This window comes from Gracilinanus agilis, chromosome 1, assembly GCF_016433145.1.
Source record: "Gracilinanus agilis isolate LMUSP501 chromosome 1, AgileGrace, whole genome shotgun sequence".
In the NCBI taxonomy this organism is placed as follows: domain Eukaryota; kingdom Metazoa; phylum Chordata; class Mammalia; order Didelphimorphia; family Didelphidae; genus Gracilinanus; species Gracilinanus agilis.
Genome location: NC_058130.1, coordinates 3,185,943 through 3,202,019, shown reverse-complemented (window position 1 = coordinate 3,202,019; position 16,077 = coordinate 3,185,943). Strand labels below are relative to the sequence as shown.

The 16,077-nt window shown below is 57.7% G+C and overlaps 1 protein-coding gene across 1 annotated transcript in view; it reads left to right on the top strand.

Annotated features, from left to right (window-relative positions):
• The first annotated feature begins 6,682 nt into the window (after nucleotides 1-6,682).
• GARS1 (glycyl-tRNA synthetase 1) overlaps nucleotides 6,683-16,077 on the top strand; it is a 15,757-nt gene continuing 6,362 nt past the window's right edge. Inside the window, exons 1-10 of the mRNA XM_044675316.1 lie at nucleotides 6,683-6,950; nucleotides 12,690-12,791; nucleotides 12,990-13,092; nucleotides 13,180-13,321; nucleotides 13,399-13,487; nucleotides 13,834-13,910; nucleotides 14,116-14,261; nucleotides 14,699-14,848; nucleotides 15,026-15,188; nucleotides 15,810-15,974. Of these exons, the coding sequence (XP_044531251.1) occupies nucleotides 6,708-6,950; nucleotides 12,690-12,791; nucleotides 12,990-13,092; nucleotides 13,180-13,321; nucleotides 13,399-13,487; nucleotides 13,834-13,910; nucleotides 14,116-14,261; nucleotides 14,699-14,848; nucleotides 15,026-15,188; nucleotides 15,810-15,974 (1,380 nt within the window). The 5' untranslated portion in view covers nucleotides 6,683-6,707. The remainder of the gene's footprint in view (nucleotides 6,951-12,689; nucleotides 12,792-12,989; nucleotides 13,093-13,179; nucleotides 13,322-13,398; nucleotides 13,488-13,833; nucleotides 13,911-14,115; nucleotides 14,262-14,698; nucleotides 14,849-15,025; nucleotides 15,189-15,809; nucleotides 15,975-16,077) is intronic.

Sequence of the window (16,077 nt, the reverse complement as noted above, 5' to 3'; positions counted from 1 at the left end):
CCCTCCCCCTCCTCCTCCCCCTCCTCCTCCTCCTCCTCTGTGGGCCCTGCTGGACTCAGTCTTCTCTGGGGCCACAGAGAGGGATGGGCTGAAGGGAAGGCCCGGATGGCACCTGAGCAGGACCTTGGACAAGTCCCTTCTTTGGCTAGACAGTGGAAGAAGGCAGAGAGCCGGGACTCTGTGTAGCCCCAGGCCAGCCTCTCCTGCTGGGGGGAAGCCAAGGATGACCTGAGGCTCCCCCTGCGGGCTCCGGATGGATGGATGGATGGATGGACCATCTGCGAGCTCCTGCCGCCCCCTGCTGGCCGAGAGGTAGCCTGTCTGGCTCCAAGAGGCTCCTAGCAAGTGGTATGTGTGTGTGCGTGTGTGCATGTATGTGTGCGCACATGTGTGTGTGTGTGTGTGTGTGTGTGTGTAGGAAGGTTGCGGGTCCCAAAGCCAAGTCCCTCCTTTTTCAGGCCCTGATAGCCTGTGCGGCGCGGGTTCAAGGCCCAGCCCTGCTCCTCTCTGCCTCAGTCCTCCCTGCAGCCGGGCAGGGTCTTGACACTGAGTGTGGCTCTGGAGTGACTTGTCCAAGGTCTCCCATCCCAGGGCTTCCCGTGGCCACGGGCGTCCTCCTGAGGCAGGGCAGGCCGGGGCCAGGCGGGGACGGGGGAAGGACGGAGAAGCCTGGCCGGGAGGTTCCCACAAGCGGGAGACGTGCCCAGAGGCTCCGGAAGGGGCAGTGCCACGGCCCGCCCCTGTGCCATCTAAGGCGCCTCGGAGGCCTTAGGTGAAGGGGAGCCCCAGAGAGCTTGGGGGGAGGGAGGCGCCCAGAGCCCCGGCGGCCTTGCTGAATCCTGGGCTGCGGCCACCATGTGCCAGGAGCTCCAGCTGCCTCGTCTCTGGCCAGGCCAGCACCGGGACGTCGTCTAGAGGGGCCCGCGGCCACGGCTCCTCGGGCCCAGGGCAGGTCCCCGGCCACATGCTCTCTCTCCAGAGCACCAGAGGACAGCGAGGAGGGCAGCGAGGAGTCGGGAACGCCTGGGGAATGAGAGCAAGCACAAGAACAAGGCGACGAGGACTCTCGGCAGCATTTATACAGCCCTTTGGGCTCCGGCGGACGGACGCTGGAGCCCCCAATTTAATGTTGGTCCCAGAGGCCAAGAAGAAGGAAAGATGGCGCCGGAGGGCGTCCAGAGGGACGAAGCTAAATGAGGCCGCCCCTGCTCCGATTCTTCAGGGAATTGGGGGAGGCCGCGGACAGCCGGGAGGCAAAGAGGAAGCTACGTGGCTCTGGGGAGAGGGGGGTCCCGAAGGGCTCACCCCAAATGCCAATTCCCCGGGCCTGGCAGATCTCGTAACCGTCCCGGCCTCCATTTACTCTTTTATAAAACACCAGCTTCCCGGGATGGCTGGGAGGCAGAAAGCAAAGGGTCCCTCAGGCTAGGCCCAAAGGAGGTGCGGATGAGCAGCACAACCAGCTTCAAGAAAAGGATTTTCTCAAATGTCAACAGCAATTTTTTTCCACTTGAGGGCAGTCAAGCGTAGGAGTTTAGGAGAGGAAAGGGTGGAGAGAAAGCCTCACCTGTTTGTGTTTAATCTCTATCTTCCCTCTTAGAATTAATGCTGTGTATGAGTTCCAAGGCAGAAGAGCGGTCAGGGTGGGCCATGGGGGTCAAGTGACTTGCCCAGGGTCACCCAGCTGGGAAGTGTCTGAGGCCAGATTGGAACCCAGGACCTCCCGTCTCTAGGCCTGGCTCTCCATCCCCTGAGCCACCCAGCTGCCCCAAACAGGAGGGATTTTTGACATTTTACTAAAGAACCCCAATTATTTAGGAGGTACCATATACTGGGGTGCACTTGTAAACGCTCTCCCCAAAAAAAGAAAAAGAGAGACGTGGCCAGGACTTATTTTTGAGTTCAGCCTGAATGACTAACACTTTCTCCATTGCTTTCTGAAGTTTAGACTGCTGAGGCCGGCAGGCCAAACGTGGCCCCAAACAGGCAGGAGCCACGGGCCCACGACAGACAATGAACAGAACAGTCAATGAAGGCCTGGTGGGTGGTGTTGGTCCCCCCCGGCCGCTGCCAGGTGATGAACGAGTGGATGTGAGGGCCAGGCCTCTGGGGTCAGTCCCTGCCATTAGCGCCTCAGGGAGAGTGTCAGCTTCCGAAGAGACCGGCCCGAGTAAGAGAGAGAAAGGAAAGAGACAGAAGAAGGTAGACACGGAAACGCTGGAGCTGCTGACCGAAGAGGCTCCACGCAGGGAAAACCTGGCACGACGATTGTGGCTGTGACTCAACTCCCTCTATGATGACAGAGAAAGATTTTTGTAGCAAGTAGAGTGCGAAGCGTGACTTCATTTTTAGGAGGCGTTTCTTTCCCACTGAATATCGTTTATGAAAAGACTTTACCCCGACATTTGTAGGGCTCCTCAGCAACCCCAAGCAATTGAGGAACACTGACATCTATCTGGGGAAAGGACCTTACGAAAGCTTCTTTGGTCTTCCAAATGAGGAATAGCCCAAGGTTTTATGGTGACCATTTCAGGAGGAATCCTTCAAGGGTTCTCCTTCTCCGAGTTTCAGCCTGGACATCTCACAGCTGCAAGTTGAGACTGGCCTTGCCGAGAATCTCAGGCAAACTTAAACACGTCTTTATGGCTACTTTTCTTCAGTGGGCCTAAACTCTCCTAGGTTCCTGCATACACATCCACTCCCCACCCCGGTTTATGATCACATTTAGAAATACTCCTATGGCAAACCCAACAGCCGAGCCTTCTGCTGAAGCTCTGAACATTTTTGCTGAGTGGGCCAAGAGGGAGAAGATGAGCAAGAGAAAGTTGGGGGGGGGGTTGTCCCATCCTTCTCCCACCAAAGTCAGTTTAACGGACTTCAGGGTAGGAGCAGACCTGGCTTCTTCTTGGTCCCTCTTGTAGAATTCTCCCCTTTCCAAGTCCATGTCTTTGCCCTGGCTGTTCCATGTTTGAAATGCACACCCTCCTACCTGCCATTTTCCTTTTTTACCCCCAAATCCTTACCTTCTGTCTTAGAATCAATTCCAAGTTTTAGTTCCAAGGCAGAAGAGTGGGAAAGGCTAGGCAATGGGGGTCAAGTGACTTGCTAGGAAGTGTTAAGAGATCAGATTTGAACCCAGGACCTCCCATCTCCAGGCCTGGCTCTCTCTCTACCTAGCTGCCCTTCCACCATCTTCCTTTAAGATGCAGTTCTGGCTTTGTGAAGTGGAAGTTTAGGGGGACCTTGAAATATCAAGATGCACCCTCTTTAGCCACATTTCAAAATAAGAGACCTGGGGAAAACCATTACTTAAAATGTAATGCTTTATGGGGGGAGGGAGAGAGGGGAAGAGAGAGAGACAGACAGACAGGGGGAGAGAGAGAGAGAGAGAGAGAGAGAGACAGACAGACAGACAGACAGAGGAATGTGAGGCAGTGCCCTGCAAAGATTTATAGAGTAATGTGGGGCACTGCCTTGAGTCACTGACCTAAGCCAAATGCCCCAAACATGCAGAAGCATCCCTTATTTATAGGAGAATCCTGATATAATAAGCTTCCCTGAAGAGATTATAACATTTTTGCAAGGGTTGCAGACAGGTTTTGATCCAGAAATGAAGAACAGGAATATTATACAAAGAGAGAAGGCATTCAGGGCTGCATCACTTGGGAGAGGCTGATGTTTTACAATGGATACAAGATGTTCATTCCAGCCATGGGGCTTTACCACCCAGGAGAAGCCTCTGATACAGTGGAAGAAACTTCTAAGACAAAAGGGTGCTTCAGATCTGATCATTGGGTACTTCAAGATCTAAGACAAGGTCAGTCTAGGGCCTCCCTAGGGCAAATTCTGACTCTGTGGGGTGGCCAGTCTTGAGCACTGTCTCGTGTCCTGATTAGAGACTTGGCCATTCTAACTACTTGAACGATTCTGTGTTTTTCAAAGTTGACTCTCTCCCTGCTTGCCTGCTTATCTAACTTTCTATGTGTCTCTCTGTCTGCCCTTCTATCTGCCTATCTGTCAGTCTGTCTATCTACCTTTCTGTCTGTCTGCCTGCTTACCTATCAGTCTGTCTATCTATGTATCAATCTGCACACACAAATAACGAGCTTTTACAAAGTGATATTTGCCCAGAAGGTACAGGAAAGACCAAAGTGGCTGACATCCCTCCATTTTGGGTCTATCCACCCTTCTGCACACACTTCATCTCTGGGCACTCGTGGAGCTGGGGGATGGGTCCTGTGGGCCCCTGGGAGCCCCTTTCTCCCTTTGGGGAGACCCTGCCAACAAGTTCACTTCTAGGAACGGTGTACTCAGAGGATGTGCTACTCTGTTCCTCAGCTGGGCCGTCTCATTTCTGGACAAAGCTACAAAGGTGGCCCAGCTGTGGTGGCCCATCTTCCCCTGACGCCTCATTGGACTTGGTTACCTGCTGAGTCTATTACTGACTTGAGCTGCTAGACCTTCTGCCCTTTTGAAGCTCTGTTTCCGAATACTCAGTCACTTCTACTGGGGGAAGAAGAAATGTAGCAAATAGGAGAGCCGAGAGCTCATAACCCCATGGGAGCCAGGGGAGGAGCTAAGGCAGCCAATTTCTCAGATCAGAGGTTCTCTGTCCTTTTCCTTCTCCCTCTGCAAGCTGCCAGGAGAGAATGAAGTAACCCCGTGGAACTCTTTTTGTACAAAACTCAGTTTTCCCTCCGTGGCAAATTAAGAAGCTTTTTGTCATTCTGGTAAACAAATAGGAAACAGGGAGTATACAGGCACTTCCCTGAAGTGGGGATAAGGGAGAAGAGCTCTTTCCCTTCTCCCCTACCTGGAAAGAGGCTTCCCAAGCCTCTAAATGGACTGGAACCAGACAAGGCACCGTCTAAGGAGGGACCCTCCTTACGCTTGTGGGTGTACTCATCTTTCCCACTGGAATGGAAGCTCCTTGTTTTACTCAGACTCAGCCCGGGGCCTGGCACAGAAGTGGTGCTTAAATATTGTTAAAATGTACATAAAAGGGTTCACTCTCTGCGACATTATTTGGTGTTCCCCATGTCTCCAGCTTATGGATTCCTTTTGTTGGGGACGCCGAGGCCGGTGGGAGGCATCTGAACCATCTGCCCCGCTTTGGCCGCTTCTCCCCAGGGCCAGAGAGTCTGGTGAGGTGACCAGAGCTCTTCCTAGAGTTTCTTTTCTACCACTTAATGTTCAGCAACTGATGCTGGAGCAGAAACCATGACTCTGCTTGCGGAGTCTCCTGGCAGATTCTTGGGGAGAATCCTGCATTAGCTGGTGACTCAACGTCCTGTGAACTACGTCTTCCTCCTGGGTTCACAGAGAGCAAGGATGGGAAGGAGGACGTGACTCAGCTCTTGCTGCAATGTGCTCACTTGTCTTTGGGCATTTAAAGGAGAGGACAATGGGCAGGCTAATGTTGGCTGTGATTCTTGGCCCCCTCCACTAAGCCCCTTTCCAGCTAGTCATTGCAGAAGCAGAAAGGGATGGCCTGGATCCAAGGACTGAGAAATTCTCATTCATGAGTTGTTGTGGCCCACCAAGCAGCCAGTCCACTGGTTCTTGTGCTTCTCTGAGAGTGGCTCCCAGAAAAGGGCTTTGGCTTGTTCCAAGGCCCATTCTCCTAGCCAACTTTGAAGTTTGGGAGAAGCTGTCAGAGGACTGGGCTTCACTCTCAGGGTCTTCAGTCGCCTCCATGCTCTGATGAATCACCGGAGTGGGGCTTTTGTAGGGAAAAAGTACGAACCCACTCACAAAGACCCTGTACAGGGCTCTCTCGGAGGCCTCGCTAGGCTGACAACTTGTAGTGAGCTTGCAGTCAGTCCACTTAGACTGGCCAGATCTTTTCCTGGCTGGGCGGTACTGCTAGCCAGCTGGGGCTCCCTGGATGATGCAGTGCCAGATCCCACCTGGGGCTCTTGCTAGCCCACCTGGAGTTTGGAAGAGGCAAGGGGGAGGCCTCTGTCCCAGGTGATTAAAGGCACAGGGAACGCCTGAGGGAATACGACCATTTGGGTTGGCTTCCATCGGGCCCATTTCATCCCCTGGGCTCAGATCCTCAGATTTCTTCGCACACAATTGGCCCGAAGACTCCTAACTCTTGCTTTCCTTTCCTTTTCATTTGTGTCAGCCTTAGAACGAGGCTGGTGTAGTGGGTAGAAGCCTGAGCTCGCCTTCTGGGAGCCCTGGGTGATGCCCCAGGGCCTCGGGCACCCTCCCAGGTTCCCGGACTTAGACTTATAGGGGGGCAGTCCGATCCTTTCCCAGATGTGGAAACTGAGGCCCAGAGTCACGTGCCTAAGAGGGAGAGCTGGGGAGGCCCGTGCGGCCTCCGCCCATTTGATCAAGGCGGTCCCTGAGATTGGGACTCGTAGTTTCCGTCCCAGGCAGTGGGCTCCCAGGAGAGCAGCACTCTGCCCCGCCCCGCGTCAGTTTCTCCCTAGTCTTTCCAGCCCGGCCGGCTTGCGTCTGCGCCCAGAGACCCGCAGGCTGGCCGCGGCTGGGGGCGGGAATCCCGAGGGCTCAGGGGGCGGAGCTCCGTAGAGCGCAAGCGCATACTCTCTTTCCTCTGCATTTTCTAGGGCCGAAGCCGCGGCTTTGGCGCAGGCGCAAGCGGAGTGGGGCGGGTCCACGGCGCGGATTTCATCAGCCGGCCAGGCCGCACATGCGCCCTGCGCTCTCCCGCACCCCTCCGCCCCCTCGAGTCCATGCGATCGCGCCGCGCGCTGCTTCTACTTTTGCCGGTGCTGCCTCCTGTGCTGCCGGCTGTGAAGCGACTGCAGCCTCCGGCCCCCTGTCTCCTGCGCCGAGTCACCGGCCCCGCGCACGTCCGCCTGTCCACCTCTTCCGCCGCCTCCTCGCGGGCGCGGCCGTCGGGCAGCAACATGGACGGAGCCCAGGCCCAGGCCGAGGCCGCGCTCGGCCCCTTCCGCCTGGCCGTGCGGCAGCAGGTGAGCCACCCCTGGGCCTCAGTTTACCCCTCTGGGCAGTGGGGACGAGAGGGGGATGGAGTTAGCCTCCTGCATCTCAGTTTACCTTTCTGTATGTACGGAGAGCGGATGGTCAACCGACCGGGCCTCGGTCTACCCCTCTGGACAGTGGGGGCGGGAGGGGGATGTGGGGGTGTGTGTCAGCAATCTGGGCCTCGGTTTACTCTTCCGTACTAGGGAGGGGGTGGCTGGGATCCTAGAAAGGAGTATCATCCTCTCGGGCCTCAGTTTCCTCATCTGTACAGTGAGGAGGCCCCGCCGGACTCGGGCTCTAGGAATTAGTTGCTTCGAGCCTCAGTGACCCCTCCTTGGACAGGACCCCTTTGGGCTGGGACTGGATGGCCCCACCGGTTCTTCTGCTCTGTGTCCAGATTCTTTCTACAAAATCCCTTGATTCCAGCCGACAATTCCCTCCTGTAAAGGGAGACAAAGCCTTTGATGCCCTTTGGGGCCACCCCCTCCCCTCCCCTCGACTTCTTCCAGACCCCCTTGGGGCCAGGCAGCCTCCCTGTCTGAGCCCCCTGCCCTTGTCCTAGCTCCCTGCCCCTGGGCTCTGCAAGCTCCTAAGTAAGACTGGGCATCTGCCCTGGAGTTCTGTGACCTTGTGTCCTCTTGGCTGACTCTGACCCTCTTTTCCTGCAAAAGCTTGCCGGCAGGCTTTGCCCTTTTCCCGGGTCTCTCCTCATTGGCCGAGGCAGCCACCTACCTTCCTTTAATCAGGAAGAGTATATTAAGTGCCTACTGTGTGTCATGCATCCCGCTGGGTGCTGGGGATGCCAGGAAAGAGCAAGACTGGGTCCCGCCTGCCAGGAGCTTGTGGACTCATTGGGAGAGGGAGAGAGATCAGTAAATAAATGGGCACATGCAGCTGCATGGGACAAAAGGGGCCTGGGGCAGGGTGGCCACGGGCACCAGGCTCTGGGGTCGTGCTGTGGCACTTCCTTCTCTAAGCCTCCCTTGTCTTGCTCTCTCAGGTCCCTGCCTAATTCTAGGGGTCTCTCAGGGGCCGAATGAGAGGCAACTTTTTTTGTGTGTGGAGGGGGCAGAGGGGCACGGGGGCATGGCAGGCAGTAGGTAGAGATCAAGAGAAAAGGCCATGTGGGCCAGGCTTCTTAGTGATGAGGCTGCCCTGAAGTACCAGTCCCTGAAAGTGGGGGTTCCACGCTTGCTCCCCACCACGCACACTTTTTGGAATCTCGTCTAATCAAAGGGTCAGGAGTTAGTGGGACTTTTCAATTTCCAATGGAAAGTGTGACTGTGGGACTTTAAAAAAAGTTGGGGTTTGTTGTAGCTGGGGCCTAGGAGGGGTCCAGATGTTGTGGGCAGGACCAAGGGGGGGCACTGATCTGCATTATGGGCCTATGACGTCACCGTGGGGCTGAGGAACTCCTTGTTGGGGAATTCTCAGTCATAAAGCTCCAGTGGGTAACTTCCCCTACAATTGGGAAGGCTAGAGAGTTTCCTGGGGCACTTTGAGGTTCTGCCTTGCCCTGCTCACCCTGCTAGTCTGTGGACAAGCATTTATTAAGTGCCTGCTATGTGCCAGGCCTTATGCTAAGCTCTGGGGATAGAAGGAAAGACAGAAGCCAGTCCTTGCTCTCCAGGTGCTCACAGTCCAGTAATTGGGGGGGGGGTGCCATGCCAACAAGACAGTCTGATAGTCCCCGTATGCTGGGAAGCATTGCTGAAGGGAGACACAGTTAACTTCAGGAGGACTGGGGAAGGCTTCTTGTAGAAGAGGAGATTCTAGTTGAGACATCAGTAGTTGGAACCTTCCTGGCCTAATGTCTGGAGCCAAATGATGGACTCTCTTGTTTGAGGAAGATGAACGATGCCAGGGTTACTGTTGCAGAATACTTGGGAATGACTAAGGTGTAAGAAGACCCAAAAGGTAAGAAGGGCCCAGATTTTGAAGGACTTTAAAAGCCAAACACGATTTTATAATTGATTTTGGAGGTAATAGGGAGTCTCTGGAGTTCACTGAGTAGGAGACAACATAGTCAGACCTGTGCTTTGGGAAAATCCGGAGCAGGGAGAGACAGAAGCAGGCAGAACCTCAGCAGCCACTGCCATGATCCAGATATGAGGTGATGAGGGCCTGTACCAGGGTAGGGGCAATGTCAGAGGAGAGAAAGGGGCTATTGGAGAGATGCTGGAAAGGTGAAATTGAAAGAGGTGTGGCAGAGGCGAAATTGAGGAGGGATGTGGCAGAGGTGAAATGAATGAAAAATGTGGCAGAGGTGAAATTGAGGAGGGATGTGGCACAGGTGAAATTGAGGAGGGATGTGGCAGAGGTGAAATGAATGAAAAATGTGGCAGAGGTGAAATGAATGAGAAATGTGGCAGAGGTGAAATTGAGGAGGGATGTGGCACAGGTGAAATTGAGGAGGGATGTGACAGAGGTGAAATGAATGAAAAATGTGGCAGAAGTGAAATGGATGAGCTGTGGCAGAGGTGAAATTGAGGAGGGATGTGGCAGAGGTGAAATGGATGAGCTGTGGCAGAGGTGGCGTTTCCTTACTTCACTAGTGCTTGGATAGGAGAGGTTGGAAGGTGAGAGAGAGGGGGGTTACCACTTAGGTCCTGAGCCTGGGTAACTGAGAGGATGGTGGTGCCCTTGACAGTAAGAGAAAAATGAGGAAGGGAGGAGGGTTTGAGGGGAAAAGGAATGGGTCAGTTTGGGCATATTTGATTGAAGGTGGTAGTGGGGCCATTGGTTCAAGATGGCCAGGAGTTATTTATAGAGATTGGAAAGTGTAAGAGGGAAAATGGAGCTAATTCTATTTACACAAAAGTGGAGAGCAGCAGAGATTTTAGGACTGGATAAATGGATCTGAGAATGTCTTAGAGGCAGAACTTGAAATCAGGTCTCTGACTCCTAGGCTTCCCCTCTTTCCACTCTACCAGGCTGCTTTTCTGCCTATAATAGGAAGGAACATCTTGGAACTACTTCAAAGCAGTGCCTCAATTGGGTTTCTGTGGTAACTAGTCTGTGTGACTAGCCATTTTTAAGGTCATCAGACCTGGGGAAGGGGATTTAATCCCATCCCCAGTCTTGCCTCTGGGAACAGGAAAATGTGCCTTGCTCTTGGTTGGAAGGTACAACAGCCCAATTCATTTAGGACCCCAAACTCAAACTGGTTTCTCCTGCAGAGGTAGATGCCTGATGCAATCCGTTTCTGCCCAGTCTAATAATAGGGTGGGTCCTCCCTGGGAACAACAATTCACTGGGGTCAGAGCCTCTGAGGCTGAGGCTGCAGCCCCAGCAGGAGCCAACCCTGCTCCACGGCAGGCTGACCACCGCTTTCGTGGTCAGCTCTACAGCCTTCCCGGTGGCCTCCCTTCCTTCAGCTTTGGTGGTAGAGGCCACGGGGGAGCACGTCTGCCCTTCTCACCACATGGCCCTGCTGAGTGCCACTGAGCGAAGACCCAGCGCTCAGTCAGGGCTTGGCTGGGGTTTCTTTGGTGATCCCTTGTGTGACTCTGCTTTTCGTTCTCCTCCCTTTGGAAGGAGGCACGGGTTTTTTTTTTTTTTTTCCTAAATTTTTTATTACATTTAAACCCCTCCTTCTGCCACGTTAGCCTGTGCCTGCAATGCAGACCAGCTGTTTGTGGCCAACTTGGGTAAAAGCAGTCACTTAAAATGGAAATGATTAAGATCCGGCCCCTGGGAACGAGGCGAGCTGAGCCGCTGCCGGCTGGTCCTTCAGTGGCCCCTCTGCGAACTGTGCACATCTCCTCCTTGAAGGACGGACTCGGCGAAGGAGGGATTGGGCTCTGCAGAGTCAGCTCTTCCCAGTTCTGCATGTGCTTAGAAGCTGATGGAGGAGCCACTGTGAAGAGGCAGCTCTAGAGCCGAGGAGGCTCCTGGCCTCTCCGTCCTCTCTGTTCCTGCCTCCCCGGGTGGTGAAGGTTGGGCCACTTCTTGCGGATGCTTTTTTCATTAGAAACTTAAGTCGTCTCCCTCTGCCCTAGAGAACAGCTTCTCTCTGGGGATGGCAGGCTCTTGAGAGGGGCAGGAGTGAGAGCCTTTGAGGACCCCCCTCCCCCCACCCCTGGCACCCACTGTTTGTCCATCCTCTCGATCCTCTCCCAGATGTTGGCTCTCCAGAAGACGCTTCTCCAAAAAGGCTGCCTAACCAGGGGAAGATCAGCCCCCCCAAGAGGACTCTAGGGTGGTTTGTCCAAATTTTGCACCCTTGGGCCATAGAGGCCTCAAGGCCTCAGAGAGGTGGAGTGGATTTGAACCCAAGACCTTGGATTCTGGTGCCAGGACTCCTTCCATATCCCATTCATTGGTCCAGCTTTTTTTTTTTTTTTTTTTTTTTTTAAACCCTTGTACTTCGGTGTATTGTCTCATAGGTGGAAGATTGGTAAGGGTGGGCAATGGGGGTCAAGTGACTTGCCCAGGGTCACACAGCTGGGAAGTGGCTGAGGCCGGGCCTGAACCTAGGACCTCCTGTCTCTAGGCCCGACTCTCACTCCACTGAGCTACCCAGCTGCCCCCTATTGGTCCAGCTTTTAAAGGGCCTGTAGGAGGAAGAGTGTTGGATTGCAGTCAGGAAGAGCTCTGATTATCTCCTGCTTCAGACTTCCTGAGACTCAGTTTGCTCATCTGTGAATGGGGATCATAAGCGTGCCCACCTCCCAGAGTTCTCGGAAGAGGCTTTGGAGCTGGCTTCTTGGGCACTTGGGTCTTGGAGGAGGGTCAATGGCAGCTAGGACTCGGGTCTGGGATGCGTATAAAGTGCGGGACGGTCTATCATTTAGACCTCGATTGTGGGTACGAGGGAAGAGTTGTTGCTGAAGCACCAAAGACAGGAGGGCTCTGCGGGCTCTGGGCCTGGTAGTGAGAGCTGGCCTTGGAGGCAGGACGCTGGAGCTGGGATGGGAGCACCCTGGAGACAGAGATGATGGGACATGGACAAAGAAAGGGAGGGAGAGAGGAAGAGAAAGGAAAGAAAGAAGGAAGAGAGGAGAAAGGGAGGGAGGGAGGAGGAAAGAAGGAAGGGGTTGGCTGCCAGAATGAGAGCCCGGGGCGATGCCAGGGCCACAGGAGCCGGGGATGTGCAGGAGGAAGGGCAGGCTGGAGACAGGTTGGAGATGAGGCCTTCAAAAGCCTCCAGAGGAGTTGAGACTTCAGGCAGGGCTATTGAAGGCCAGTCTGTCCTCTGGTTGGCTGGCATGTGTGAGGCTCCTCCTGAGCGCTGTGCTGGGGTGTCACAGCCTGGATCTGACTGTCCTGGGGGTGAGGGAGGACTGCGGGGAGTGGGGTGCCTCTGAAGCTTCTGCCTGGTCCACCCCCCAGTGATCCCCCTTTGGGTTCTGGGTGGCTGCTGATGCGGACTGTGGAAGTGTCCCCTGGACCAGCCCCTGGTGCTCTGCCAGGATGCCCCCCCACTCCCCCGAGGCTGTTATGTGGCCATCGGGAGCTCCCCGGCTCTAGTTCTGGGAGGGGGGGCTGCCTCGCTTCAGGAGGGGGCAGCGGCACCCAGTGTCTCGCCTCATCGGTGCAGTCTGCCCTCCCCTCTGGTCTCGGGGAGCTCCCCCCGAGGAAGTCACCCCCAGCCTCCTCCTCCCCTCCTTAACTGCCCGGAGACCCTCCCCGGCTCCCTGGTGCCCGCTTCCTCGCCGGGCACCGCCAGGCGCTGCCTTTGCCGGCCGTGACGGGCCTCGGGCTGACCCCTCTGTGTTGCGCAGGGGGATCTGGTGAGGAAGCTGAAGGATGACAAAGCGCCCCAGGCGGACATCGACAGAGCCGTGGCCGAGCTCAAGGCACGCAAGAGGATCCTGGAGGCCAAGGTGAGGCCAGCCGGTGCCCTCCGGGGGTCCTCCCGGGCCAGGGAGGGGGGGGCTCTTCGGGGGTTGCCTGTGTTTGTGCCGCGGCTCAGGCTGCGTCAGGAGGGACGGACGAGGAGCTGGCCGTGGGCTCGGGGGGGTCTGGGGGGCGGCCCGGAGGCCGGGGCTCAGGCCGGCCCTCGGCCATCCCTCCTCCCCCAGGAGTTGGCTCTACAGCCCAAAGATGACGTTGTGGACCGGATCAAGATGGAGGACACACTGAAGCGGAGGTTCTTCTACGACCAGGCCTTCGCGATTTATGGAGGTGAGTGCGAGGGGCCGAGGCTCACTGGCTTTCTGGAGTGGCCGGACGCCCCTGTGGGCCGCTGACGCCTCGGCCGTCCGTCCGCAGGGGTCAGCGGCCTGTACGACCTGGGGCCCGTGGGCTGCGCCCTCAAGAACAACGTCATCCAGCTGTGGCGGCAGCACTTCATCCAGGAGGAGCAGATCCTCGAGATCGACTGCACCATGCTCACGCCGGAGCCCGTCCTCAAGTACGTGGGGCCCGCGCGGGCGGGGGCGCCCCCGGGCTGGACCCCCCGGGCTGACCCGCGGGCGGCTCTCGTTGCAGGACATCCGGCCACGTGGACAAGTTCGCCGACTTCATGGTGAAGGACGTGAAGAGCGGCGAGTGCTTCCGCGCCGACCATCTCCTGAAAAGTACGGCTCGTGCTGGGGCCCAGCCAGGGGCCCCCCAAGCGGCCCCCTTCAGCTTTTGTCCTCGGGGTGTCCTGCTGGGGAGAGCGTGGGGGGGGGGGACGGGCCGGAGGACGGGCCGGGCTCGCTCCTGCTCGTTTTTTCTATTTGATGTCTGTGTTTGGCATAACGGGCCTGACGGACGGTGCAAAGCCACCGACGAGAGCCCTTGTTCCACCCGGCCCGGCCTTCGGGCACAGCCCCCTTGCGCTGCCCCCGGGTCAGCCTGGACCCTCCCTACGGGGCATCTTCCCCCTCGGGGCCGCCTCCTCCAGGCAGGAAGACCGACGGGCGCCTTCCTTGCTCCCAGGTCACTTGCAGAAGTTGATGTCCGATAAGAAATGTTCGGCCGAGAAGAGGTCGGAGATGGAAGGCGTCCTGATCCAGGTGAGCGCTTTGGGGCGCTCCAGGGGCCGTGGCCGTCCCCCCGACTGCCCCAGGAGAGGTCAGGGTCTCCCCCGGCTCCAAGAGAGTCTGGGGGGGCACTGCCTACGGAGGGAGGTTCGGGGGGCTCCAGGCGGTCTCGTGCCTCAGGCCGGGCCCTTTCTCGATGGCTCTTGACACTCACGGCTGCCCCCTTGGTGTCCGGCAGCTGGACAACTACGGCCAGGAAGAGCTCGCCGACCTCTTTGTGAACTACAACGTGAAGTCGCCGCTGACCGGCAATGACCTCACCCCGCCGGCCTCCTTCAACCTGATGTTCAAGACCTTTATTGGGCCTGGAGGGAACATGCCGGGGTGCGTGGCTGGGGCATCCACGTCTGCCCCCTGGCACTGCCCCCCTGAGCAAGAGGAGCCCCGGGGCTCCGGGTGGGGCGGCCCAGCATCTCCCAGAGCTGGTTCCCTAGTGGGGGTGGGGGTCCCCCAGGGCCCCCCGTGTCTGCCTGCTCTCTCCGCCTGGCCTGTCAGAGCTCTTGGGGGCCTCCAGCAATCCACAAAGACTCTGTCCTCGGACAGGCGAGACAGGAGGCCTGGGGTACAGGCAGGGACCCGGGGAGGGGGACCCCAATTCTGTAGTGCCCATGTCGGGTTGGCTGATGAAGCAAGGGTTCCCTTCGGGAAGGGTTCTGAAAGGGGGACGATCTGCCGCGAGGGATGGCTGTGCTGCCGGGACTGGAACCCGGAGCTCCGGCTGTCGGGGTCGGCCGACGCTCGGGTGGCCTTTTGCTCTCCAGGTACCTGCGGCCCGAGACGGCGCAGGGCATCTTCCTCAACTTTAAGCGGCTGCTCGAGTTCAACCAGGGGAAGCTGCCCTTCGCCGCCGCGCAGATCGGGAGCTCCTTCCGCAACGAGATCTCCCCCCGCTCCGGGCTGATCCGCGTCAGGTACGTGCCGGGGGGCTCTGCACAGCGGGTGGGGGCGCCAGGGCTGCCCCCCGGGATCGAGGGGGGCACGACACCAGCTTCTGCGGCCGTTCAGGCCTTTGGGCTCGTGCGTCCTGGTCCTGGGTGCGGGGGGATGGCCGAGGGCCCGGGGCTCCACGGCGCTGCCCTCTGCTCTAGGGAGTTCACGATGGCCGAGATCGAGCACTTCGTGGACCCCAATGAGAAGCAGCACCCCAAGTTCGACAGCGTGGCCAACCTCAGCATCTGCCTGTACTCGGCGCGGGCCCAGCTCAGCGGTCAGTCTGCGCACAAGATGCGCCTCGGGGACGCCGTGGAGCAGGTGAGGAGCCCCACGTGGAGGCGCCAAAAATGGGAATTTGGGCTTAGAACAGGCTGGATGGGGCTCCCTCCAGGGGGTGCTCCATTGGGCTGGTGTAGACATGGGGGACCCAGGCTACCCCAAAGGCTGTCTGAGAGAAGCCTGTGAACCTTGGGGTGCTTCTGCCCCCCCCACCTCTAGTCCCCCATCACCCCTGGCTCCCCAGCCCTCTGCCACCCCCCAGAGGCCCAATCACAGACACTTATTGACTGGCTGGAGTCAGGGGGCTCCGGGGTCCACTCTGGCCTTGAACACTTCTAGCCAGTGATCCCCAGCCGGTCACTCAGCCCCACGGCCTGGCCTGACCGCAGGACTGCAGCTGACATGAGTGTGCTCTGCCCTCCGGCATGGCTGCCTGTGGGGATGTCCTGTGGGGGAGGGTCTGCTTGGGGGCAGTGAGGGGCAGTCGGGGGTGGCAGGGGGTGGCGGGGGGCAGCAGGCACCCCCCAGCAAGGGGCTCCCGACCTTTTCATGCCCAGACCGGTGCCGAGACGGCTCCGTCCTTGGACCAGCTTCTGGCCGCGGGCCGGTGGTGTTGTCCACGCGGCCGGCCCCCCTTTAGCCCAGCTCTGCTCTCTGCAGGGCGTCATCAACAACTCAGTGCTGGGCTACTTCATCGGCCGCATCTACCTGTACCTGACCAAGGCCGGCGTGTGCCCCGACAGGCTGCGCTTCCGGCAGCACATGGACAACGAGATGGCGCACTACGCCTGCGACTGCTGGGACGCCGAGGCCAGGACGTCCTACGTGAGTAGAGCCGCCAGACGGCCCCCTGCCCCCACTGTCCGTCTGTCCCAAATCCCGGCCGGTCCCCCTGCCCCGGCCCCCCAGCCTCGGTTCCCCCCTGCCC